The following is a 26,412-nucleotide window of genomic DNA, read 5'->3' as shown; positions in this document are numbered from 1 at the left end:
TACTAGGAGAAGAAAGATATATCAGAAATCCTTACAGGTGCATTTAGACCAGAGGTCCCCAACCGCCGGTCCGCGGACCAGGACCGGGCCGTTGGGGTTTTTCAGCCGGTCCGCGGGGAGAGGGGGCCCCTCCAGCCTCCAGCAGGGCCGCCATCAGGGCATGACTGCCCTGACTCCAGTATGGGGCCCGGCCGGTAGGAGCCCCCTCGGAGCCCCCCTCTTGTGCGTCTCTCTCCTCATGGGGCCCCCGGCCGCATGCTAAGCGCCGGGTCCGGGACATCTTAGCGCTGCGCTGCTGCGGCAGCACCTTCATGATTCCCCTGACTTCCGGTCATGTGACGGCGCCGTCACATGGCCGGAAGTCAGGAGAACCTGGTGTCAGCGATTTGGACGAGCGCCAGGATTCTGCAGGGATCGCATGGGGGTAAGTATAACAAGTTTTATTTTTTTTTAAATACAATTAACTAGGAGTGGGGGGAATGGGAGATGCACATGGGGGGAGGGGAGAGATGAGAGATGCACATGGGGGAGGGGAGAGATGAGAGATCCACATGGGGGGGAGGGGAGAGATGAGAGATGCACATGGGGGAGGGGAGAGATGAGAGATCCACATGGGGGGGAGGGGAGAGATGAGAGATGCACATGGGGGAGGGGAGAGATGAGAGATCCACATGGGGGGAGGGGAGAGATGAGAGATGCACATGGGGGGAGGGGAGAGATGAGAGATGCACATGGGGGGAGGGGAGAGATGAGAGATGCACATGGGAGGGAGGGGAGAGATGAGAGATGCACGGGGGGGTGAGAGATGCACGGGGGGGTGAGAGATGCACGGGGTGGATGAGAGATGCACGGGGGGGTGAGAGATGCACGGGGGGGATGAGAGATGCACGGGGGGTGGATGAGAGATGCACGGGGGGTGAGAGATGCACGGGGGGGATGAGAGATGCACGGAGGGGATGAGAGATGCACGGGGGGTGGATGAGAGATGCACGGGGGGGATGAGAGATGCACGGGGGGGATGAGAGATGCACGGAGGGGATGAGAGATGCACGGGGGGTGGATGAGAGATGCACGGAGGGGGATGAGAGATGCACGGAGGGGGATGAGAGATGCACGGGGGTTAGCTGCACATGGGGGGGTGAGAGATGCACATGGGGGGGTTATGTTTACATAACTTTGTTGCCTTATGAAGGGCGGGGGGGGCCCCCAAAAATTTCTTGCACAGGGGCCCACTACAGTCTGTGTCCGCCCCTGGGATGAAGTAAATGCAGCTGAACAGCAGCTGTCAGGACAGCTGCCCTGTCCTGCTGCAGGGCGTGATGGGGCCTCAGTGATGCGGCTCCTGGCACAGCACATTATGTGGGGCTCCTGGCATAGCTCCTGGCGGGGACCTGGTCTACACTATATGATAAGTATACACTAAACTCCAAATCCCTCCATTACCCCGCCCCCATATGACCAAAGCCCCGCCCACCCCACTCCCTCCTTGCTGGGCCATGGAAAAATGATCTTGCTTCAAGCCGGTCCCTGGTGCAAAAAAGGTTGGGGACCACTGATTTAGACGGCCGTATAAATCAGACTGAGTTCGGTACGCAATGCTCAGACAGGCCGGCGGGTCTACCGACCAGAGCGTGACAGATTCATATAATTCTCTGCAGTTGTCACGCTCGAGTCAGGAGACCAGCCGGCCAGTCCAAGCATTGCGTTACGATCTTGGTCCGATTTATACGGCCGTCTGACTGTGTCTCACAAGAGTTATTAATTAATAAAAAGCTCCAGTCTGCTGTACAGAATAACAAATACTTTTTGGACTATCTCGACTCCTCCGATCTCTCCGCTGTGTCTCATTGTTATGTCCAAGTGACAGCGGCCACTGATCGGATACAGCCTAAAGTCCGTCAGGGCAGAAATCTGTTCTAATGAAATATAAAAAGCTGTAGCCGATCGGCAGATGCTGATTGGAAGCAGCGGTCATGTGACTGTCAGGAGATACAGCTGGTAAATCGGCAGAGCAGCGCCAGTCAGGAAGGTAAGTATGTTTTCTTATTGTTTTGCACAGCAGACTAGAGCTATAAAAAATAAGTAGTCCAGTGGTGAAGAACCCCTTAAAGACCGATTTCTGTCTGTGGATTGTACCTGAGCACATAGCATACTCTGTCTTAGGCCACGTTCACACGTTCAGTATTTATTAAGATTTTACCTCAGCATCTGTAAGTCAAAATCATGAGTGTAACAATCGGAGGAAAAGTATAATAGAAACACGTCACCACTTCTGTATTCATCACCCACTCCTGGTTTTGGCTTACAAATACTGATGTAAAATACTGACCAAATACTGAACGTGTGGACGTGGCCTTATAGTGATCTGTCAGCCATTTGTAAACTTGTGCTGGGATTTAAATGTATTTTACATTTTGAAAGTTAAACTCTGATGATTTTAAATATGTCTTAAGCAATGAAGAATTCCATTGAAATACATCATGCAAACATGTCTACTGGTTTATCTTCTGTGAACATAATAGGTTGTCAACATATGAAAGAACACATCAACTTACCTTTTCCCCACGAGCTCCACTTATACCAGTACTACCAATCTTTCCAATGCCACCCTAGAACAAAGAGTTCATCAAGTATATACTTTATTAGTAAAATCACAGACTGAAATAAGCAAAGCAGGAGACATTCCCAATGAAATGCACATTACGATGAACCAATAAACAGACAAGAATAAAGCTGAAATCAGCTTGATATTAAGGGGATTCGAAAAAGTGGCTTTATCTGCATCAAAATATTCATTGTCTAAAAGGAAATAGTTTTATCGGTGAAGTTAAACCAGCTTTCGGGTTTGATAAAGGTGCCATTCACCAGGAACGTAACATTTTCAAGAGGCTTTGTCACTTTTTCCAATAGCTACAACTTTCTTTGGTGAAAAGTTGACTTGGCTTCCAAGCTTCATTTTGTATACTTTATTAACATTTTCTGCCACTTTTCATTTGAAGTGACTAGCAGAGATAAATGCCCGAAGCAACCTGGTCTAGGTCAGTATATGTGTCCCCAAGACTAGTATTCCAGACTGGTAGACTCCATGTGTTCCTATATACTTATAAATCACAGTAAAAGGGTTGTCTCATAAAGGAAACCCCTGTCCTTATTCTCTATCAGGGGGCTTCATTTTGAGCAAAGGAATTCCAGTTAGGACCACCACTTAATGCAATTTTTTAAGGACATGTTTATCATAATTGTTGGATTCAGTGAACTTCTACAGAGTTCTGAGATATGGTAGTAAAAGTTTTTCCTTCCTTCGGTTTCTTCCTATTAGAATTATTAAATTCTCATCAATACATGTAATTGAGACAGGTAACTGAGAGTGGGATATTTATTTGCCCTCCAAGAAGACTGTATACTTTAACTCACTCACATGATCTCCTTTCTCACCGACTTCTCCTTGCGGCCCTGTCAATCCCAGTTCACCCTGTAACATGCAGAAGTCATTAGTCTCTTTGTCAGTCCTTAATTGTATATCAAGACTTATTTTTTATTACTTTTATACCATTTTAAAGCATTTGTTAATAAATTGAAGAGAAAACTGCTTGAGTTGCCCTAAGTGACCAATCAAGTCCCTGCCTTCAATTTTAGGTGCACCTCTAAAAAGTAAGAACTAAAAAATGAGGTGGGTTAAATTCCTACCATCCTTATCAATTTTTTTTATAATATTGCATTGCTTTGTCTAATTCTTTCATGTATGCTGTATTCATAAGGTTTTGGCCATGTATATATGTACTTTTTTTTACTTCTACAACATTATATTAAACTGGCAAGCTAAATTCTAAATAGTATTCTGAATTCTATGTTCACCGTTTGAGACCCCACACGCATCCCATGCATCTAATCCTAACCTAAGCCATCCAAGTACTGCACAAAGGGTAAGACCGCGCAGGAAACTTCTTTGATATAGAACATTCTTAATCACTCTGCGGCGGATAAAGTTTAGACTCCTAGGTGTCCAGGCTAGTCTTCCAAGAATTGAGGATTAAGACTTATAAAAGGTTGTTTTTCTGACAGATCCTCAATTTATTTTGCTTCCCTTTTCCACCTCTTTTTCTCATTTTTTACAAATATTCTTTAAAAATGTTAAAATGAGTCTACTACTTTATTAAATTGCATGCTTAACTATATTATCACAAATAAATCCTGGAGCGATAAACAAAGCGTTTAGCAGATATTTAATTAGGACGACGTTCCGTTTAGTCTTTATATATGTACTGTCTTACATTTAACTATTGTTTTAATTTTTATTTCCTAAGTCAATAGTACACATGAAAATAAGAAACTATGCAATATATGTCACTAAAAAATTACCTTCTTTCTCCTCTTGGTTTGAACTTTCACTCTCAATTCATGGATATAATCTGTATTCAGTGAAGACAGATTTTCCCATTACTGAGATGACAGTTTGAGCATTTACAAATGTATGGAGAGGGGAGGAAGAAGGACGAGCGAGGAGCTGGAGGCAGACAAAGACATTATTCTGGAATTTCTGAAGGAACAGTTACAGTCCTCCATAGAACTTTATGAGCACCAACAGTGATCTCCGATCTTAGTAATGGGAAAGTCTGGGTTCAGTGAAAACAGATTTTAACCATGAATTGAGAATTTTAAGAATGAAAGATCAGTTTTTTATTTTCACTTGTAATATTTATTTAAATAAAAAATAATAATACAAAGGTTACTATTTAATTTTGCCCTTATTTATATTCCGATATTGTTTGGCATGTTTGCATTTATTTGAAAATATATTTTTTGTTAATATAAAAAAATGCTAAAGCAAAAATAATAGAACCTTTAGTTTTTAAGGAAATGTATGTTTGGAGTTCTTATGTCACTTCTTTTTTGTTTTGAATCCTCCTTTTTCTGTTAATAGGTTTAGATTGATGATGACTGACTTGTGTGATTACAAGCCCATATCCCCTATTATGTGAAGCTGTTATAAATGACAGCTTATATTCCTACTTCATTAATTCCACAGTTGCATCTTAACAAAAATAAGTGACAAATATGAACTTTAGAAAGTATAAGGATGTAATTTCTTATACATGGACCAGTACATGAGACGAGGTAGAGCACCTGGAGATGAGCGTGTGCTTCAGAGTACAATCCATTCTAATGATTGCTCAATATAGATGTAAGATAGTATTACTGTTCTCACAGTTAATGTACACTAAAGGACATTTTTCATATTTCTTTTTTAGGATCTTATTCTAATATCTTGGTGCTTTTCGTTGTAATTGTTTGAGATGTTATGAACTTTTATTTTTAGCTAAAAAATGATTAGCAAAACTGAATTAACGCGAAGAAATTTGCGAATGTCTGTTTGATAGCAATGGACAGTATAAATGTGTAGGGTTTAGGGTTTGTTGCAGTCTAGAGTAGCTCTAAAGTAGTTTTACATGTTGAAGGTGAATGTAAATTCTACACACTGGAAATCTAATTTTTTTTTATTGGGTTTCATATTTTTAAAACGAATATCTATAATGCCTAACTGAGGTCATTTTTTTACATATGTATTTATCCATGCTAAAACGTTGCAGATTGATTCATGCATCTTTTCTACAATGTATGGAGTGAAAAACATGGCAGTCTGAGAAGGGGCAGGATAAAAAATATGCCCCTTTAGCGGAGAATAATGTCATCTTCAATCCTCAATACCAATTGGTACTAGAGCATCATTTTAATTTTTTGCTGTTTTTAGATGAACTCTTCCGATTAATTTTATTCAATCCAATAACTATGATACTCTAACAATAATTCACCTAAATGTGTACATGTTTCCTTAAATTTAAGGCAATTTCAAAGAGGTGGATAGCATTTCATCCAGCTCAATCTACTAACATTGACCTATAAAGCCATTCATAATCTGTCTCCTCCATATATCTCCGAACTAATCCCTCGTTACCTTCCAACACCTTCCAACACGTAATCTCCGGACCTTTTTGTCTCCTCCACACTTATATGTTCCTCACCCAATCACCTCCAAGACTTCTCCACAGCACCCCACACACTCTGGAATTCGGTGCCCAACATGTCTTATTATCAACCAGTCTCGGAAAATTTAGACAGAACTTAAAAACCCATCTCTTCAAGCAAGCTTACGCCTCCTGGCCACCACCAGAGCTGCCGCAACCCCCTCAACCTACTGTCTCCTTCTCCATTATCCGGTAGACTGTAAGTCCTCTCCCCTCTGTACCTGTCTGTCATTGTTCGATTGTTCACTGTAAGTGATATCTGGATTTTGTATGTAACCACTTCTCATGTACAGCACCATGGAATCAATGGTGCTCTAAAAATAAATAATAATAGCATTACCTCTACCATTTGCAAGTTTATTGTGAAAGTAGACATTGTAGTTCGCAAAAGACTTTGGATATCAAAAACTGTAAAACATTGTTTGCATTGGTGGTATTAGATATTACACTCTTAAAGGGAAATTGAACTTAGGATCTCCACTGTCTCCTTATTTTTACAGCTGTTGGAGACTTCCGGCTTTTGAGCTGGGAAATAGTAGTGTGGAGAAAGACTGTGATTGTGTAGTATTTAAACATAGGGGAAATCTTAGCTGCTGTTTTACTTCATACTGGATATAGTTATATGAAAAACAATAAAAGATGGCTTCCTGTGTGCTATGGGGCAGCAGGAGAAGAAGTATAAGCAAAGAAGCAACTGAGTAAAAGTTTATGATTTCTGACATCTCTCTTCATTCCTTCTGTTCTTGGCGATGTGTGTACAGTATGTAGTGAAAAACTCCGATTAGCCATTTAGAAGCAGCTATGTCCTGATCATACAAAATAACCCTTTAGATACATACTTCTTTTTTGGAGCTGCATAATCCACAGACATTTTATTACATGTCTTGTAAATACCAATACCAAGTCTATGTAACTTGGGTTCATTTTTTACCTTATTTCCTAGTATGCCTTGTATACCCTTTTCTCCAGGAATACCAACAAAACCCTACAACATGAAGAAAAACACAGATACATAAATAATTCTACATGTCATTAAATTGGTATTATGGGTATTGAAACCAAGGTGGGAAAATAACAGGAGGGGGTCCTCTCCAAAACCACAGTAACTTAGTTAATAAAACAAGGCAGAAATAAATAAAAATGTATATAATGTGTGACAATTGATTTCCTAGGAATGTATATGAATGCCACACAATGATTCCAGGATTGACTTCATTCTATAACTTTAACTTATCCATAACTATATATATATATATATATATATATAACTATACACATATATATATATATATATATATATATATATATATATATAAAATTACAACTATATATATATATTAATTTCCTGTAGGTAAAAGTAGGAACTTACAATTTCTCCTGGAAACCCAGAAGGGCCTTCAGAGCCATCTGCACCAGGGTCTCCCTGTTTTAAAATGCAAACAATAGTAAAAAGAGTAATTTTATTACAATTGACATATCCAGTATTCTCCCCCGTGTAGCTTAAGGTGTGATCTTAATCATTCGAGATATACTGGTCAAGTTAACTACTTGTTAATTACCCAACATTTTAAAATGGCAGGCCGATCTGCACATCATTGCGCAAACATGTTTTAGAATGACAGTGCACAGTAAACAGCTGCACAGAGATCATGTTGCAAAGCTAGCTGTGAGAGATATCCAGACTCCTTATAGAGAAGGCGGAGATGGTTTATTGCCGTCTCTGCATTCCCGAATGCTGTATCCAGCACTTGTTCAGCGCTGTGTATACGGTTTAGGAAGTCCTATCAGCGCATCCTCCTCCTATCCTAGTGATTATATGATCGCTGGGTGCTGGGAGGGTGCAGGAGCAGCATGGAGTTAGCAAACCCAGACCAGTTCTATGGCATATGGCCGAACTCGGCCTTTAACTAGGGCTAAAATATCAGCCCCAGTTACAGGGCAAACCAGCAATATAAAAAATGTGGTTAAATGTTAAAATGCACACAATAAAATAAGTAAGTAACTGCTAGTCCAAATCGCTTTTTCTAGTCCTACGTCCAATAAAAAAAATACATTCCTCAACATTAAAATTGAAGGAAAAGTTGTGGATTCTGAAAATCACAGGATTGATAGACATGTTGATCATATGTAAATGAAAAAATGCAAACAACATTGTCAAAATATCTTGATAGTTTCAGTAGTGAGTATGAGCACAACATTCAGAAATACACATTACAGCACTTGGTAACATCTAGAGGTAACATCTAGATGTCTATTTATGCACATACAGATATAATGGAGGAAGGGTAACATGTCGAGTTCTAAGAAAAGATGCCATTTTATGCAATTATTATACAGACATGACAGGAGATTGGACAGGTCCCTTTTCTGGGATACTTAGTGTATAAATATTTGTATTGAATTGTACTACAAAAATTAGTTTGATTTTATGATTGATTGATTTATGATGATCTCAGAACAAGATCCCCACAAGATGTGATTGGCCATATTCATGCTCAAAGAAATATCCAAGTTGAAATTTTGGCTGTATATTACTTCTAATAGGGGACAACTCTGAATGTAGCTCCTATGCAGGTCAACTGAAGTCCCCTACTATTCCATACTGATGAGCCCCAATGTGGGTTTTGGAGTCTAAAGCACGTAGGATAATGAAGATTTTTACAATCTAGTAAGAGTCCATGCTTGTCTCCTGTTACATTGGGCTGAAGTTGTTGCTATGTAGAGATTAGGACCGAAATATTGCAAAAATCCTTTTTAGGATCCATGTGAGAAAATTAGGAATGTGCACAAAGTACCATATATACTCGGCTTGGAATACATACCCTGGGTCCTGTATCACCGCCTCTTCCTTGTGCTCCTCTAAAGCCTTTATATCCCTAGAAACAAGATGCAAATATGTAGTAAAATATATTTCTCACTATGTATCACAGTTATTTAATGTGTCTTTTAAATTAACCATGTGTGGGTCATTGGTGCTCAAGCATTTGGGTATGATCTCTGATAGTTACATTCAGTGCTAAAGCATACTATGTCATCCAACAGAGCCTAGAGGGGTTTGCGCATGGAAACTATTGAAGACAAGAATTGGAGGTGTTGTGTCTTGGCTCCTGTAAAATGACTATGGTGTGACCAGCATATCTCACAAAAGACAGGGCATGTTGAAATCCAACATGTCCAATCAATGACACCTTTATTTTCCGCTATTGTACTATTTGTTATGCCTGATATTTCATGACACTCCTATTGATTCGCTGTTGCACAAGTATTTCCTTTAACACTTGCATTCACTGTTACACGGCAGAGCTAGTGCTGTATTCTAGACATTATTATATATTTTACTTTCATACCTTATTATATATGGTACTTCATTTTATACTTCACTGTCACTATTTCGCTCTTCACCATGAAAGGTAAACCATTTGGTTTCTATCATATATGATTACACCTGTACCTAGATAGAGAATATAATGATGGACTCCTGCAACTCAGTCCCCACAACCTGTGTTGTACTCTATAATATTGTAGACACACAACAATGTAAGAAAAAAGTCGTCCTTTTTGGTAGTTGGTTCCCAGGATTTACCACTTAACTCTGAAAGGCTGATTCATTATTGTATTTGTACCAGTTTTTTGTCAAGGTTTTGGTATTTTTCACCTTTTTTATTGTTTGCATCGAATTCATCTTCCCACTTTGCTGATTAATCATTTGTGACATTTCAAAAAGTCAAAACAATTGTTGCAAATGGACTCCAATCCTCCCCTTGAGTGAGTCTATGTACTCCAGCAATTCTTGTGACATTTTGCAAAACATGAGACATTTTGCACTAAAAAGTCACTACAATGGTTAAAGGGGTTTTCCCATAAACAAAGTACATGATAATCAATAGATCTTGGAATAAAATAAGTTCCACAATTGAATGTGCTAAAAAAATGTTTTTGTGTTGAGATAATCTTATAAATGTGCCCTTGCTATGTACTGTGTAATGGCTGTGTCCAACCATACAAAGCTGCTCCAGTTCATGGTCGGCACATCCACAGCTCCTGGCCATGGTGGAAGTATAAGTCACTTATGATAAGTGAGTGTACAGAAGACAAAGCAGGGTCTCGTAGTTGCTGATTTCTGAGGCAACACATTTCCCTGCCTGAGGTAACACATTTCCCTGCTGTGAGTATTTCTACTGCCTCTCCAGCCCTTTGAGCTCATCATAAATCAAGTCAGTGACATAGGAGCTTCAGCGGCAACAGAGCTTATATGTCACTGATTTGATTTATGATTAGCTCACAGGACTGGTGATGCGGCAGAAACACTCACTCCTGTGATAAAAAAGGCAAGGATATGTGTAACCTCCGAAAGCAGCAGTTATAAGCCCCTGCTATTTCATCTGTATGCTCACTTATCACAAGTGATAAGATCTCTTAATAAAAATATACTTTGTTCGTGGGACAACCCTTTTTCGTGGGACAACCCCTTTAAAAACACAATTTTTGACTTTGCGAAAAATTCATGAACCACGTGTGCCATTTTGATGAGCTTGGCACAAAAAATATCAGCAAATATCGCAAAAGAAAAAAGAAAAGTGACTAACTGTTAAATAATCAAATATTAATTTCTAATTTCAGTTCTGTACTGGGTATATAGCCGCACCCTCATGGAAGGTTTAGCCGACATTACAAGTGTTATTTCTGTACACCTAGCTCAGGGTAGATGGCAGCGCCATATATAAAAAACAGGTGCTATGTGGGACATATATAAACCACGTGACACATACAGAGGGCTCGCTCCTCCCTCACTTCATTAGAAGGGTCTACGTGCAACAGTTGTCACATGTTCCTGTTCCGATAGCATTTTGGGCCTACTCATACACACAGAGAATGACGTGTGCTACTTTTGGTTCCGGAGCTTGAACATTTACTCATGAATAAAAGCCTGATATACGTGCTCCCATTCCTGCAACATCTTCGGTCTTGGTATTGACACAGACAGATGCAAAGTTCCATTCAGGATCCCAGGAAAAATGGGGAACAAACTTTACTCTAATGAGTTAATTATGGACAAATATTTCACCTATTTTATGTTTTGCTGCACTGATTCTTTTTGGTGGACAATCCAATAAACCACTACATTTTTTATAAGAAACATTGTGACATTTTCTATGGAGTATCACATCTGGCAAAAAGTCCTGAATAAATTAATATACAAAATAAGTATATTTAACACTAACAAATATGTAAACAAGGAATCGGCCCAATTAAATCAAGATCTTTCACCTCCTACCGGTAATTACTAGTTAATAATTTCCTATAGTGAAGCACTGAAGACATTTTTCATGTTGGCTCATTTTAATAAACACCCCAAGTTTTTATTTAAAGTTCCATAAACAATTTACCATATTATAAATATCCATGAACGTGCACTTACTTGTCTGCCATAAGCTCCTATATAACCTTCTGGTCCTTGTTTGCCCTTTTCACCCTATAAAATATAAGCCATACATTTAGCTTAAAATGTCTGTTTTATGTGCACACATCTGATGTGATTTCTCCTTACTTTTGATCCAGGAAACCCAGGGAAACCGTGTTCACCAGCAAGACAGTTACAACTGGTTGGTGCTCCGCTTTCACCTAAATCTGAACACTTCATACAAAAGAAACACAAAGGAAAACTTTTAATAAACAATTAGTGATGAGAGAGCATGCTCTTACTCGAGATTTACGAGCATGCTCGGGTGTTTTCCGAGTATCTTTAGCGTGCTTGGGTGTTATGTTTTCCTCACTCATTGCTCATGGTTTGCGACTGTTTGACAGCTTTAATACATGTGAGGAATGCCTGTTTCTTAGGCATTCCTCATGTATTAAAGCTGTCAAACAGTCGCAAATCATGCACACAAAGAGACTTAAACATAAAACCCGAGCATGCTCGCCAAAAGGGTTAACAGAACATACTCGCTCATCACTATAAACAATATAAATATCTTAAAAAAACAGAGAGAAACATAGCAAACAGATTGTAAGTACAAATATACTCTAGATATACCCTTTTATCTTTATTTATAAAGCAAAAGAAACCAAGCTATTTCAATGACCACCGTACTTGCTAAATATTTCTTTCTATTACTTTTGACCTAACTTTATCATAAACTATTGGTGTCCTTTATGTTTTTGTTATTTTTGTAGAATTTTTGCAAATTCATGGAACATACAGTTAAAAAGAAAACATTTGTAGAAATTGCAGTTCATATTGTTTATAATGTTATCAGAATTCATTTAAATAACTTGTCAATAATTTATAAACTATAGTAAAACTATTACAAGTTGACCCAATAAACTTACTACTCCAGTTAATTCACAACACGTAGCTTCCTCTGCCCTTGCCACGTCTGCTGAAATGTCCAGTTGCTGTATGTCAATCTACAATTGGATGCAAATATTATAATTACATTAATTATTTTGGCCCTTGACAGGGTTGGCTGCTTAACATTGTATATAATTTCTAAACACTTGTCAATAGACATGTTCATTCAACATCTTTTCAGGACCATCTATTACAGAGATGTCATTTTAGACTACATGTGACAAATGACATCTGAATAACAGTAATTCCATATTGAACAGTTAATGACTAAAGTTGGTGCAAATTGATTTGCAGGACATTGTCCATTGGCCACGTTAATAGTCTGTGGTCTGGAGCCCTAAGAACCGGCTTCTACCTCCTGGCATTCATAGCTCTTCTTTTGATTAGGCTACCTGGCGAGATGTCACATGACTTCACACTGGGTTGGTTAATCAAAAGAAGAGCCAAGGAAGCAGTTCTCGGGGCTCCTATACAGTGGCCATAGACTACTTACATGACCATTGGACCTGGTCCTGCTTATTGCACTCACACCAACTCTACTAATTATATATCTGTCCTCTGATGAAGCAACGGCGAAACACGCATTGGGCACAAACACATAAGGTCTGCAACTATTTTTTTTTCCTGCAACACTATATTAATTGCTGTATTTTGGAGCCATTTTTTAGATATATTTTGATTCATAGGATTAATGTAAACATAAGCACTCATTTCTTGGTTGCTATTTGTAATATTGTGTCTCCACCCTCATATGTTTTAAATATTTTTATATGTTAAAGCTATATTTCTATACTATTTAAGGCATGTGTAGTCTTTCTTTATAGGTTTAATATCGGTTTAAAACCTGTGGCCGATGGCATACTCTTTTGCCCTTTATCTGACAATGAAACCCTATGGAACCTATTAGAGTTTACATAGGGTAGATGATGGAACCTATCCTAGTATACTTGCTTAACAGAAACAAAAAATGGAATGTGAACAGCCATGGCTCTGTTCACACCAGTATTTTTTTACAAAAAAAATATAAAATAAAATACCGTATATATACAGTATATATATATTTATATATATATTATATATATATTTATTTATTTATTTTTAATTTATTTATTTATTACTAATCCCCGGATTGATTTAAATGGGAATTTGTTAGCAGAAAATATAAACAATTGTCAAAAGAAAACTCCATTGTGTCAGGAGTCCATTGTTTTTGGTGGGCAGAATAGTGCACTCTCCTAATGAGGTAGCTGTTTGAAGATGTGAATGAAGCAAGAAGTGCATACATTTTCTGATAAAGCACCACTATGTGTGCGGAAAACAATACTAGTGATATTTAGGTCATATTCACATGGTATGAAGATCTGAACAATGGGAGAGCTGGCAAACAGTGGCCATTCAAATGAGAAGCAAGGAAAGCTACCAACCAATTATTTTGATTTGCCCTCCATTATTACCCACAACATCTTGTGTGATGGGCCCTCTATAAGTTCTGCACACCCTACTCACATTAGCTGTCGCACCGTCTTTCACTCTACGAGCCAAAGTGCTGATGCCATCCGTCTTAATTGCACCATATAAACTGACCGGGGATGATCCAACTTGTTGACAGTCCACATAAAGGGTAAGCTGATTTCTCCGAATGCTCAAGGAAAGTTTGTGCCATTTTCCATCAAATAGTTTGTCTAGGTTCTCAAATGTCGTAACTTTATCTCGCCCTGATGCAGCCGCACTGTACACATCTACAGCGTTCATTTCCCCATAGAGTCGCAGCCTAAACTGCTCAGCTCCATTTCTTGACTCGAGCTCCCACAGATTCCAAACCTCTTCAGGTGTCTTTTCTTTCATTCTAAAAGTGGAGACTAATGAAAATTCATGCGGTACTCCATAGGGGAAAAGGAGCCTAAAAGAGGGAGAGAAGAACAAATAAATTGTGACAAATTCTGTATGTGACAAATAGCAGCTACAGCTGATCTGGATATAGGTTATGTAGCGTCGGCGTCTCTGCCTCCTGCCGGGCAGAGACGCCGATCCCCTCACTGCCGCGGTCCCGGTCCAGCATCCTCCGGCTCCCCTGCTGCATCTGCCCGGGGTGCGCGCACCACGCGCAGTTCCCCGGGCACTGTACTTAGGGCGCGCGTGCAGGCGCTCCCGCCCTCTTAAAGGGGCCGCGCGCGCCGTCCTAAAGAGTCCCCTGCCAATGGCCAGAGGACTGCCCTTATATAAGGCACCTCCTCCAAAATGGAGGTGCCTTTGCAAGGTTGTTGTTTGTGTGCTAACACTCTCCTCAGCCCTCAGGTTCCAGTGCCCGCCTGCCTGTCTATCAGCCGTGCCTGCCTGCCTGTCTATCAGATGTGCCCACCTGCCTGTCTATCAGCTGTGCCCACCAGCCTGTCTATCAGCCGTGCCTGCCGGCCTATCTACCCACATCACCTGCCTGTCTACCAGCCATGCCCGCCAGCTTGTCTACCCGCATCACCTGCCTGTCTACCAGCCGTGCTCATCTGCTGTGCCTATCGCCTTCGGCCATCTGTCCCGTATGAGTCGCCTGCTCTCACACAAGGTCGGTCCCAGAGTGGCACCTCGTTCACCTTCCCGGTCCCTCCTTGGTTCACGGAGTTGACTAAGCCACCGTATGGCCAGGGTCGGTCCAAGTAGGCACTTAGTTGTGCCCCTCTGGTCCCTCCTTGTATTACAGCACAGAGGTTCCACCACCCGAATCCGTAACAGGTTAGCAATATGTAACATTATCTTATTTACTGTAATACCAGTAGGATCTTTTAATAATTGTCTATCACGACAATACCTGTGGACTGAGCTAAAAAACAAAACATACAATCATATATTAAATTTAAAATGGCACCACCGGCTTAACCTGGGCTTCCACAGTCAGACTTGGTACAGACAAGTCTGGTTTTTACCCTTTAACCCCTATGCCGGGTTCAGGACTTTGCTACAGGGACTCCCAGGTTATATTTGCAGAGTATTCACTGATTTGTGGAGCAAGCTGTCTAGAGTACTCAAACAGGTCAGTGTCAGAACCAGGAAATTACTACTTAAAGATGAAATCGGAGAGCAAGGTCGGAAAAAAGCCAGATCAGAATCAAGAAGAGGCAGGCAAAACAGTAAGGGAAATGAAGAAAGATCAGTCTCCAGAGCAGAAGTCAACTGATTAATCCAGAAGAGTAGTGCAAACTCCATCTGCAAACCCCACGCTGCATATCTGACCGTCTTTTCCAAACTGTATCTATCTGTCTCCCAGTATGTTCCCTGCATCCAATATCTGCTGTGTATCCACTGATCCCTACTAATTTCATTCTATCTGTCCTTGGTATGTTTGATCCCATCTGCACGTTCATCACCTCAATCCTTTGATCCCAATATACACTGGTCCCTGACTATCTGTTTCCTGAATACATTGAGGGTATGTGCACACGATGCAGAAATGAAGCAGAAAATTTCTGCATCATTTCTGCATCTCCCTGGCAGAAAAAACGCATGCAGATTGTGCATGCGTTTTTCCTGCAGAATACATGTGGATCCACATGCAGATTGACATGCGTTTCCGCATGCAGATTGACAAGCGCTTTCCAGGCGATTTTAGCATCACCTGGAAAGTGCTTGACAACTAGGTCACACTATATAAATCCATGCAAACAGCATGGATTTATATAGTGTGACCCGAGAGAGTGTATATACTTACCTCTGATGGCCCGCGCTGTCCTGCTTTACAAAGTTCCCGGCTGCCGGCAACTTTGAATTGAAAGACCTGCCGACGTCAGCGTCACGTGACCCGTCACATGACTTTGACGTCACCGCAGGTCCTACAACTCACTGCAAGTGCCGGGAACCAAGCGGGAGCGCTGCGCGGGCCGACAGAAGGTAAGAATACATTTATTTTTTATTTTATTCTTTTTTTACAGCTTTTTTAATGGTACCTGGGTGTGGATGAGACTCTCCTCTCCTCCACACCCGGGTACCATCCGCATATTAGAACGCGCCAATAACGCAAGTACAAATGCTGTCTTGCGGAATTGGCGCGTTCTAATGCAAGTCAATGGCGGCGAAATCGCCGCGTTTCCGCAAAATTAATTGACATGCTGCGGATTTTTGACCGCAGCGTTGACGCTGCGGAAAAATCCGCATCATGGGCACAGCACATGCGGATTTCCATTGGGGAACATTGCTTCCCTTCTACCATGCGTTTTTCATGCGTTTCCGCGGCGTTTACGCAACTGCAAAAACGCCGCGGAAACGCATGAAATACGCATCGTGTGAACTCAGCCTTAGCCTCTGTGTCCTAATTACTCCCCCCCCCTACCCATGCTTTTGTGAGAAATCTTCCTGTGGCTCCTACCCTCCTGCACACACCTGACCTATCTCATGTGCTGTTCAGAGCTCCATAAATCAAGCGAGCCAAGTCTGGCTTCTAAAGGGTCGCTTTTTAAGGGTCTAAAAATGAAATATGCCATAAATGGGCCAGAAGTGACTAGAAGGTACGAATAACTATTTACTAACTGTACTTAGATTCTCTTTCTCATTCACACTTATACATTCATTATGCTTACATACACCCTTACTGTTTTTGCCCCACTAATCCTCATCCTCAAATCATCATCTCTCCTTCCCTCTTACCTCCCCACCTGATCTCATGTACAGACCTGCTCCTCAACCCCAGGTCTATCCTGCCAAAACATAACACAAGCCGGACACTCTCCTTCTCCCATCTGCTCTCCCTCTCTCTGCTTCTTCTCACTGCTGGCACATATCTCCCAATCCTGGACCCCCACAGCTTGCACCATCCACCAATTCCCCCACCTATCGCTTCAAACCAACTGCAAACTACCACAACCTCTCCTACGTAAAACCCTTGCCCCTGACGCCCAGCCCCCTGCTCCCTCTCTCTGGAGCACTCTGGAATGCCTGCCCGCTCTTAAACAAGCTCCATTTTGTCCACGACCTCTTTACTTCTCTCAATCTTTCCTTCCTGGGCATCACAGAGACATGGCTGCCATCCTCCGACAGTGCCTCCCCTGCTGCGCTGTGTTACGGTTGCTTGCACTTTACCCACACTCCTTGCCCGGGTAACAGACATGGTGGAGGAGTGGGTCTTCTCCTTTCTAACAACTGCACCTTTAGCCCTACTCCCCCTCTACCCTCCCGTATTCTGCCTTCTTTTGAAGTCCACTCTGTCCGCATCTACTCTCCCTCCAACCTCCAAGTGGCTGTCATATACCAACCTCCAGGCTCGGTCACTGCCTTTATTGACCAATTCTCTACCTGGCTTCTTTCCTTTCTCTCTGCTGACATTCCCACAATCATCATGGGCGATTTCAACATCCCCACTGACACTCTCCAGTCAACAGCATCCAAACTCCTGTCGCTTACTTCATCCTTTGGACTTACTCAGTGGTCCTCCTCAACCACCCACACAGATGGACACACACTAGACCTTATCTTCACCTGACTCTGCTCCCTATCTAACCTCACAACCTCCACCCTACCCCTATTTGACCACCATCTACTCACTTTCTCATCCCTGTCCTCCTCACCTGTCACGTATGTCCAGCAACTAGCACTCCCCCGCAGAAACCTTGCACATCTAGACACCCACACACTCTCTGACTCTATTTTACCACTGACATCCATATCTTCACTCCACGACACAGACAGCACCACTGATTTCTACAATGCCACTCTCGCATCAGCTATTGACTTGGTCGCCCCTCTTATGCATGGCAGAGCACGACGAGTCAATAGGCAACCCTGGCACAACAACCTCACTAAACAGCTCCAACAAGCGTCCAGGGTTGCGGAGCGGCGTTGGAAGAAAACACATTCTCAAGATGACTTCACTGCATTCAAACAAGCAACACTCGCATATAAATCAGCACTCACATTTACTAAACAGGCCTACTTCACAACCCTCATATCTTCCCTATCCTGCAACCCCAAACAGCTATTCAACACTTTTAACTCTCTTCTCCACCCTCCACTGCCTCCTCTGACCTCTGTCATCTCTGCTGAGGAGTTTGCCACACACTTCAAAAACAAGATTGACCAAACACGGCAAGTCTTTACTGCCCAACCACCGCAACCCCTTTGTTGTCCACACCATTGCCCTTCCACCATAACCTCCCTTCCAAACATTACGGAAAGAGACCTTACTCGTCTCCTCTCCAAATCACACCTCACCACTTGTGCACTCGACCCCATCCCATCCCACCTCCTCCCCAACCTCACCCCCACGCTCATCCCATCCCTAACCCATCTCTTCAACCTATCACTAACTTCTGGTACCTTCCCCGCTGCCTTCAAACATGCCACAATCACGCCCATCCTCAAAAAGCCATCCCTAGACCCAACCGCCTTGTCCAGCTATTGCCCTATATCGCTGCTTCCATTTGCATCCAAACTCCTTGAGCAACATGTTCACGCTGAACTTTCCTCCCACTTCTCATCTAATTCTCTCTTCGACAACCAACAATCCGACTTTCGCCCCCACCATTCCACCAAAACTGCCCTTATCAAAATCACCAATGACTTACCTACAGCCAAAGCTAACAGACAATTCTCTGTACTCCTTCTTCTTGACCTGTCCTCTGCAGGGCGTCAAAGACCTTGCCCTATCTTGGATCTCCTCATACCTTTCTAACTGCACATTTAGCGTCTCCCACTCCCACACTACCTCTTTACCCGCCCCCCTCTCTGTTGGAGTCCCTCAAGGCTCTGTCCTAGGACCCCTACTCTTCTCAATCTATACCCTTGGCCTGGGACAGCTCATAAAATCCCATGGCTTCCAGTACCATCTGTACGCTGATGACAACCAGATCTACTTCTCTGGCCCAGACGTCACCTCTCTGCTGTCCAGAATCCCAGCTTGTCTATCAGCCATATCCTGCTTCTTCTCCTCTTGCTTCCTCAAGCTCAATGTGGACAAAACTGAACTCATCGTCTTTCCCCCATCTCACATATCTTTCCCATCTGATCTTTCTATCACAATAAATTACATCACTCTTTCCCCTGTATCGACAATCCGCTGCCTCGGAGTAACCCTTGACTCTGCCCTGTCCTTCAAACCCGACATCCAAGCTCTCGCCACCTCCTGTCCTCTCCAGCTCAAAAATATTTCCAGAATCCGTCCTTTCCTCAACCCTCAATCTACTAAACTGCATGTGCATGCCCTCATCATCTCCCGCCTTGACTACTGCAACATCCTCCTCTGTGGCCTACCTGCTAACACTCTCGCACTCCTCCAGTCCATTCTTAACTCTGCTGCGCGACTGGTCCATCTCTCGCCTTGTTACTCCTCTGCTACCCACCTTTGCAAATCTCTTCCCTGGCTTCCAATTGCCCAGCGTATCCAGTTCAAACTACTAACACTGACCTACAAAGCCATCCATCACCTCTCTCCTCTGTACTTCCGTACATCTCTGAAGTAATCTCCCGATACATTCCCTTACGTAATCTCCGGTCCTCCCAAGCTCCTTCTTTTCTCCACAATTATTCGTTCCTTGCCCAATCGCCTCCAAGATTTCTCCCGAATATCCCCCATCCTATGGAATTCTGTGCCTCAACACGTCTGATTATCCGCCACACTTGGATCCTTCAGACGGAACCTGAAAACCCATCTCTTCAAACAAGCTTACAGCCTGCCATGACCTTGCTTGCTGCTGTGGCGCCCCTGAGGGTTCGGTCGCCACAGAGTTATTGCATCTCATCCAGAGATGTGGTACCTCACTCTCAGGTAAGGAAGGAGTATGGCTCAGGACCCTAACACTACATACACTACACCACATTTCCAGGGGACAGGGCAAGATTGCTCCTACGGGAGAGCACAGTCCCTGATCCCTGGCTGGAGTGGGGAGGAACCACTTAGAGAGGGGGAACTATGTAGTGGATGGGTGGAGGACGTAGATCCTGGGAGCACGTGTAGATGGAGGTATAAGAGGGAGGAACCATCTTAGGTCAGTGTTCAGTCTGAGGAGAAGTGACAGGAGCAGAGGCTCTGCATGAGCTCTGCTCCAGAGGCGGGCCTAGTCAGAAGGCCTGACCCTGGAAGGAGAAGAGAGGAGAGGGAGCAGGAAGGCTCCAGGAACCGAATGGACCCTAGGGGTACTGGCCGTGCAGCAAGCCACCCGTACGCCCGCCGCTACTAGAAGAGTAGGGGGGTCAGGCCAGATAAAGGGAACCGGTCCCTCAACTAGCACGGAGCTACAAGACCCAATTAGGAAACCGGAGGCTGCAGCATTTCAAGTACTGCAGGCCACAAGTCCACACCAGTATACTAAGAAGGTAGCCGCATAGGACCCAGGGGACGGAACACACGTCGCCCGCCAAGGCCCGAGGATACCGGATAGAAGTGCTGCTGGGTGTGAGGTGCAGGGAGCAGGCCAGAGAGAGGACACACAGAAGGGGGTCCTGTAATATGCTCCAGAGTTACCTGAGGGTCGACCAAGCCCCTCACTGCGTGAACACAGGACGCCGTGGGCCCCTACACTGGCCCTGTATCTGGAACTGCTACAATCGTGAGTAAAAGACCTGGGACTGCACTATCTGACTCCGTGTCATTACTGACTAGCTGCACCATAACCACCATCATCCATACACACAGCCATGAAGCTCCACTCTTCCTGTGGGTAGTTACATCACCTTGCTGCGCATACCACCAGCTTCAGCGGACTGCTCCGCAGCGGCGTTTCCCAATAACCGCATTCCACAGGTGGCGTAGTCGGACTATATATAACAGACACACATAGACTACCCTGGTTTTACCGCCCTGGGTCACGGACCGGGTCACCGCCACGGTGACTACAACCCCCAGCATTTACAGGCCCAGCTCCGGGTACCCCACGGCCCAGGGGGCGCGTCAACTTTGGCGTAGTCGGCAGGATACGAAACCAGCCCATTATCATCGGGTATTGTGTGCCTAGAGACTGTTTCACTGTACTGAATGTGGCGCCCGCCCCAGAAGAACGGGCGCCAATATGTGCGAGTCAAAAGACAACAGTACCGAACCTCCCATCGTGGCCTGGGTCCCAGAATGGCGCCAAAAGCGGGGCCCGCCCCAAGCAGCAGTGATTATGTATGTGGATGTGTCCATCGACATGGGAGGGGGCTGCCCTTGGAAGTGACCGACAGCAAACTGCCCTGGAACCGCCCCCAAAAGGGGAGCGGAGGAAGGAAAATTGGGAGACATGGTGTGGTCTGGACCAGTCCAGGCAGGCCGCACCCGGGAAAGGACATGGACCGCAGCAGCAACGGAGACCCTGCCAGGGGCATGCTGCAGGCCAAAGAGCCTTATACCCTGGAGGAGCTGGTGGCCAAGCTTCCCCGGGAAGATACCGAATTCCTCCGCGCCGGTATCTAAGACCTGGGCCGGAGGATGGCAAGGGCCCAAGGGACACCATAGAGGAGTGGAAACGGGAGATGGAGCAACGGATGGCGGCACGACAGCCAGCAGCGCTGCCAGGCACCGGCAGCGCCCCAGCCTCCGAGCATCAAGAGCAGAGTCGGAAGATCGCGAGTGACGCCGGGGCAACCGTGGGAGCAGGTAAAGGAAGTCTCCCTGTCCCGGGTGCTGCAAGCGTTGACCTGTTCCTGGGCCCCTTGATGGAACCGCTAATCCTAGGCGCCCCTGAAGTCACCATGTTCCTAACGCCCGAGCCTTGCCCTTTAATCCTGGGTGACACCGCTGCAAGCTCACCTCACTTATACCAAAGTGCACCCGTCCTAGGCGCCCTCCAGGCCCCGAAACCGTCACCTCCGGGCACCCGCGGCACCGGCCCGCTCCTAAGCCCTCTCCAAGAACCGCCCCCTCCGACACCCGTATGGATGTACGGGCGTCACCAATGGGACTGGTCCGCGGGAATAGAGGACCAGCAGCCTTCGCTCCTGCCCGCTCCGCGGCCCGCCGCCGCCGTCTCCCAGTTGCCGGAAGACGAGGCCCAGTTTGAGTGGGATTACTCTGGGGAGGACTTGATGGGGTTCTCCCAGGAGACCAAGGCAGCCGCAGCCCGCCGCAAAAAGTTCTGCCGCCAGCAGCAGGTCCAATTTGAAAAGGAGCGCAACTTACAGCGTGTGCGGTGGGAGCAGCTCGAGGCCAAGAACATGGAGGAGAAGGCCCGAACTCGCCGAGATAAGCAGACCACCAGCGGTCCCCGAATCACCGGGACCGTAGTAAAGTTCAATCTGAACAAAGGATGGGGGTTCATCCGGGACCCTTGTCAGACACGGACCTCTTCGTAAACAGAAGAGACGTGGAGTCCCGCCTGCCAGAGGGACACCCAGATCGAGACCAGTATCACGGGGACACCGTGTCCTACACCCTTCACCGAGGAGTAAGGGGCTGGTATGCCCTCAATGTCCACAGGGTGGAGACAACATCCTAAAGTGCTGAAGACCCGGCTGGGTCAGACTGCGGTGGACCAGAGCCTCCCCATAGGGAGCACCACTACTAAAGAATAGTAGCTGGAACTCTGATGTATATAAGTTACCCGTCAGGGTATGCAGAATGGACACTGCAAGTTCAAAGATTGTGTGTCGTTACCCGTTTACCTAGTTACCCGTAATGGGTCCAAAGACTGACCGGCTGAGGACTGTGAACAGCCACTTTTTGTAAATAGTTGCACCTCTTGGGGTGCCCCTTATTGGTTTTATAAGAACTACAACGAGTGACCTCTGAACAAAAACCCGTTGGAGGTGGCCGAAGACGAGGTCCAGCATCTGGATCGTCTAAGCCCTGCAGCCACCCCAGGGCCTCCGTTGAGGGTTTGAGACGGGTCCCTCATATTCATGTTCGCAAGTTGCACCTTATTGAAAAAAAATGGACGCCTGGTTGCAGACATTGCTGTGACCGGTTGGTAAAAGTTTACTTGAAAAGTTTATGTGAAAATTGTTTTTGATATGACAAAATGCCAAAGAGAGAAGAATGCTTATATGAGAAAATGTTTTATATGCAAAAGAAATGTTTTATATATGTGAAGAAAGGTTTATAATATTTTTGAAAAGAGAAAACGTAACCAGTAACGTTAAAGAAAGAGAACCTCCCATAAAGGGAAGAAATGTTGTGTTTGTGATCTTCTATGCGAATGCATTCAAAAATTTTGCATGTCTTTGAAATATATTTGTCTTTTGCTCTGTTCCAGCCCGCGGACGTGCTGTGTTTTACCAGGGGGGTGTGTGGCACCCCTGAGGGTTCGGTCGCCACAGAGTTATTGCATCTCATCCAGAGATGTGGTACCTCACTCTCAGGTAAGGAAGGAGTATGGCTCAGGACCCTAACACTACATACACTACACCACATTTCCGGGGGACAGGGCAAGATTGCTCCTACGGGAGAGCACAGTCCCTGATCCCAGGCTGGAGTGGGGAGGTACCACTTAGAGAGGGGGAACTATGTAGTGGATGGGTGGAGGACGTAGATCCTGGGAGCACATGTAGAAGGAGGTATAAGAGGGAGGAACCATCTTAGGTCAGTGTTCAGTCTGAGGAGAAGTGACAGGAGCAGAGGCTCGTCAGAATCACTCGTCAGAATCATTTGTCAAAAGCACTTGTCAGAATCACTCGTCAGAATCACTCATCAAAATCACTCATCAAAATCACTTGTCAGAATCACTCATCAAAATCACTTGTCAAAATCTCTTGTCAGAATCACTCATCAAAATCACTTGTCAAAATCACTTGTCAGAATCACTTGTCAGAATCACTTATCAAAATCAGTTCTCAGACAGGGTATTTAGCCTCAAACTGACATCATTCTGATGTTTGATTTTGATATCTGATCATGTCCTAAAATGGACACTGTACAATAGATCTTGGAATGATAATAAGTTCTACAATTTGATATATTTAAATAAAATGTTCCTGTGCTGAGATAATCTTATAAATGTTCCCCTGCGTAATGGCGGTGTCTGACCGTGTATGAAATATGGTCTGATCGTACCACAGCTCCTGGGCAGGGGAGGAAGCAAAAGTGGATCTTTCTTTGAAGTAAAATACTGTTTAAAAACAGGCAGTGAGATGTTTTACCTCACAAAAAGAATCAGCTGTGATCCCCTGCTGTAATGTCTATACTGTCTTTTGCTTCCTCCCCTGCCCAGGAGATGTGGTATGATCAGAGCATATTTCATACACGGTCAGACACAGCCATCACACAGTACACAGCAGGGGCACATGTATAAGATTATCTCAGCACAGGAACATTTTATTTAAACACATCCAATTGTGGAAGTTATTATCATTCCAAGATCTACTGATTAAAATGAACTTTCCAGAATTATGTTTTGTGGTTGATGCAATATTGCAATAAAATGCAATAATGGGCGATCAAAACATTGGATCTACCCCAAAATGGTATCAATAAAAACGCCAGCTCGGCACGCAAAAAATAAGCCGTCACCTGGCCCCAGATACCGAAAAATGGAGGCGCTACGGGTCTCGGAAAATGGCGCCACTTTTTTTTTTTATTTAATAACTTTGGATTTTTTTTCACCACTCAAATAAAAAGAACCCGCAGATGCTTGATATCTACAAATGCGTAATGACCTGGAGAATCATAATGGCAGGTCAGTTTTAGCATTCAGTGAATGTGGTAAAAAAATTTTAAAAAATGACTGTGGAATTGCACTTTTTTTGCTATTTCACCGCACTTGGAATTTTTTTCCTGTTTTCCAGTACACAATATGGTAAAACCAGTGATGTCGTTCAAAAGAATAACTCATCCTGCAAAAAATAAGCCATCACACGGCCATATTAACCGAAAAATAAAAAAGTTATGGCTCTGGAAAGAAGGGGAGCAAAAAACAAAAACGCAAAAACAGAAAATGCTCAGGTCATGAAGGGATTACTTTTCTTTTTGTCTCCTAAATCAAATCTAATATTCAAAGAAGCACAATATATGTCAATTATATTGCTAAACTAAATATTGCTACAGCCATTGAAATGGCTAAATCACTTCTATGAAAACTACTTCCTCGGCTCTACCTCACTAACAGCGAGATGGCTCCTCACTGGTGAGGCCAATGCCAGTTTGAGAAACATTGCACTAGTCACATATCACATTCATGCAAGTCACACATTAGTCACAGGCTACCATCATGCAAATTACACACTACTTAAGGTGCATAAATCAGTCACTCATATATTGGACATGTTAGTACTACACACATCACTCATTTAGTTATACGTTATGGCCTTCTTCTACAGGTAGGATACAGGCAACTTCTATTAGCTGGCAGCAGTCAATAGCTAAGCCCCATCCCCTTCCTGTCTAACCCTTGCTGCATTGTGCCGCCATGCCCTGCCCACGCAGAACGCTCCTAAAGGGGATATTTTACAAAAATACCTTATTCTTCTGTTTCGCTGGCCTCTGAGTGTCTAGCACTGCTGCACAGCTGGGATGGGCTATCCTCCATCTCTGACCCTATGTAGAGGCCTCTGTACAGCCGAACTGGCTGCACAGGTGGTATGCCCACTCCTGCTTGTATGAGCTATACAATTGTTGAGATTTACATAGCATGCATTCACATAATCTATATATCCCAGATTTCTAACATATTTCTATTAAATATGAATAAATGTCCTAATATCACTAACTTGTACCAAAGACGACATGAAACAAAAGTCTGATTCTGCTTTCAGTATAAAAAAAACTCACATTTAAATCGCTCACAAAAAATATTTTCTTAAGAAATTTTGCCTATACTAAAAGCAAGAGTTTTTATTCCGTCTTTTATTTTAGTAGTATTTGATCATATAATAAGCGTGATTCTGCTTTCCAACATTCCAGCTATTAAAACCTTTCACATTTGGTTAAAATGTTATTAATCGGCATCAAATAGTAATTAAAGGCTTAAAAGAATACAATACCGTGATTGTCTTGTAACATGTGCTCTCGAGCCAAGCTGATATGCTTTCAAATTATTTTGCGATCCAGTAACAATTCTTACTCCAGAAATACTGGATACCCGAAATTCTTCAATTAAGTTTGTTGCTAAAAGAAAGACAGGATAAAAAAAGAGAAGACAGTGGAAAAAAAAA

At 43.6% G+C, this 26,412-nt stretch overlaps 1 protein-coding gene across 1 annotated transcript in view; it reads right to left on the bottom strand.

Moving 5' to 3' along the window:
- LOC141264384 (uncharacterized) overlaps positions 1 to 26,412 on the bottom strand; it is a 101,546-nt gene that overhangs the window by 52,343 nt on the left and 22,791 nt on the right. The window contains exons 4-13 of the mRNA XM_073676677.1: positions 26,242 to 26,365; positions 13,882 to 14,275; positions 12,354 to 12,431; positions 11,572 to 11,658; positions 11,443 to 11,496; positions 8,846 to 8,899; positions 7,393 to 7,446; positions 6,955 to 7,008; positions 3,419 to 3,472; positions 2,556 to 2,609 (exon numbers count right to left, since the gene is read on the bottom strand). Of these exons, the coding sequence (XP_073532778.1) occupies positions 2,556 to 2,609; positions 3,419 to 3,472; positions 6,955 to 7,008; positions 7,393 to 7,446; positions 8,846 to 8,899; positions 11,443 to 11,496; positions 11,572 to 11,658; positions 12,354 to 12,431; positions 13,882 to 14,275; positions 26,242 to 26,365 (1,007 nt within the window). The remainder of the gene's footprint in view (positions 1 to 2,555; positions 2,610 to 3,418; positions 3,473 to 6,954; positions 7,009 to 7,392; positions 7,447 to 8,845; positions 8,900 to 11,442; positions 11,497 to 11,571; positions 11,659 to 12,353; positions 12,432 to 13,881; positions 14,276 to 26,241; positions 26,366 to 26,412) is intronic.

Source organism: Phyllobates terribilis, unplaced genomic scaffold (assembly GCF_046119375.1).
Source record: "Phyllobates terribilis strain yellow unplaced genomic scaffold, ASM4611937v1 Scaffold_4__5_contigs__length_816908805, whole genome shotgun sequence".
Taxonomy (NCBI): Eukaryota; Metazoa; Chordata; class Amphibia; order Anura; family Dendrobatidae; genus Phyllobates; species Phyllobates terribilis.
Note: the sequence above shows the minus strand (reverse complement) of the source record. Positions and strands in the feature narration are given on the sequence as shown.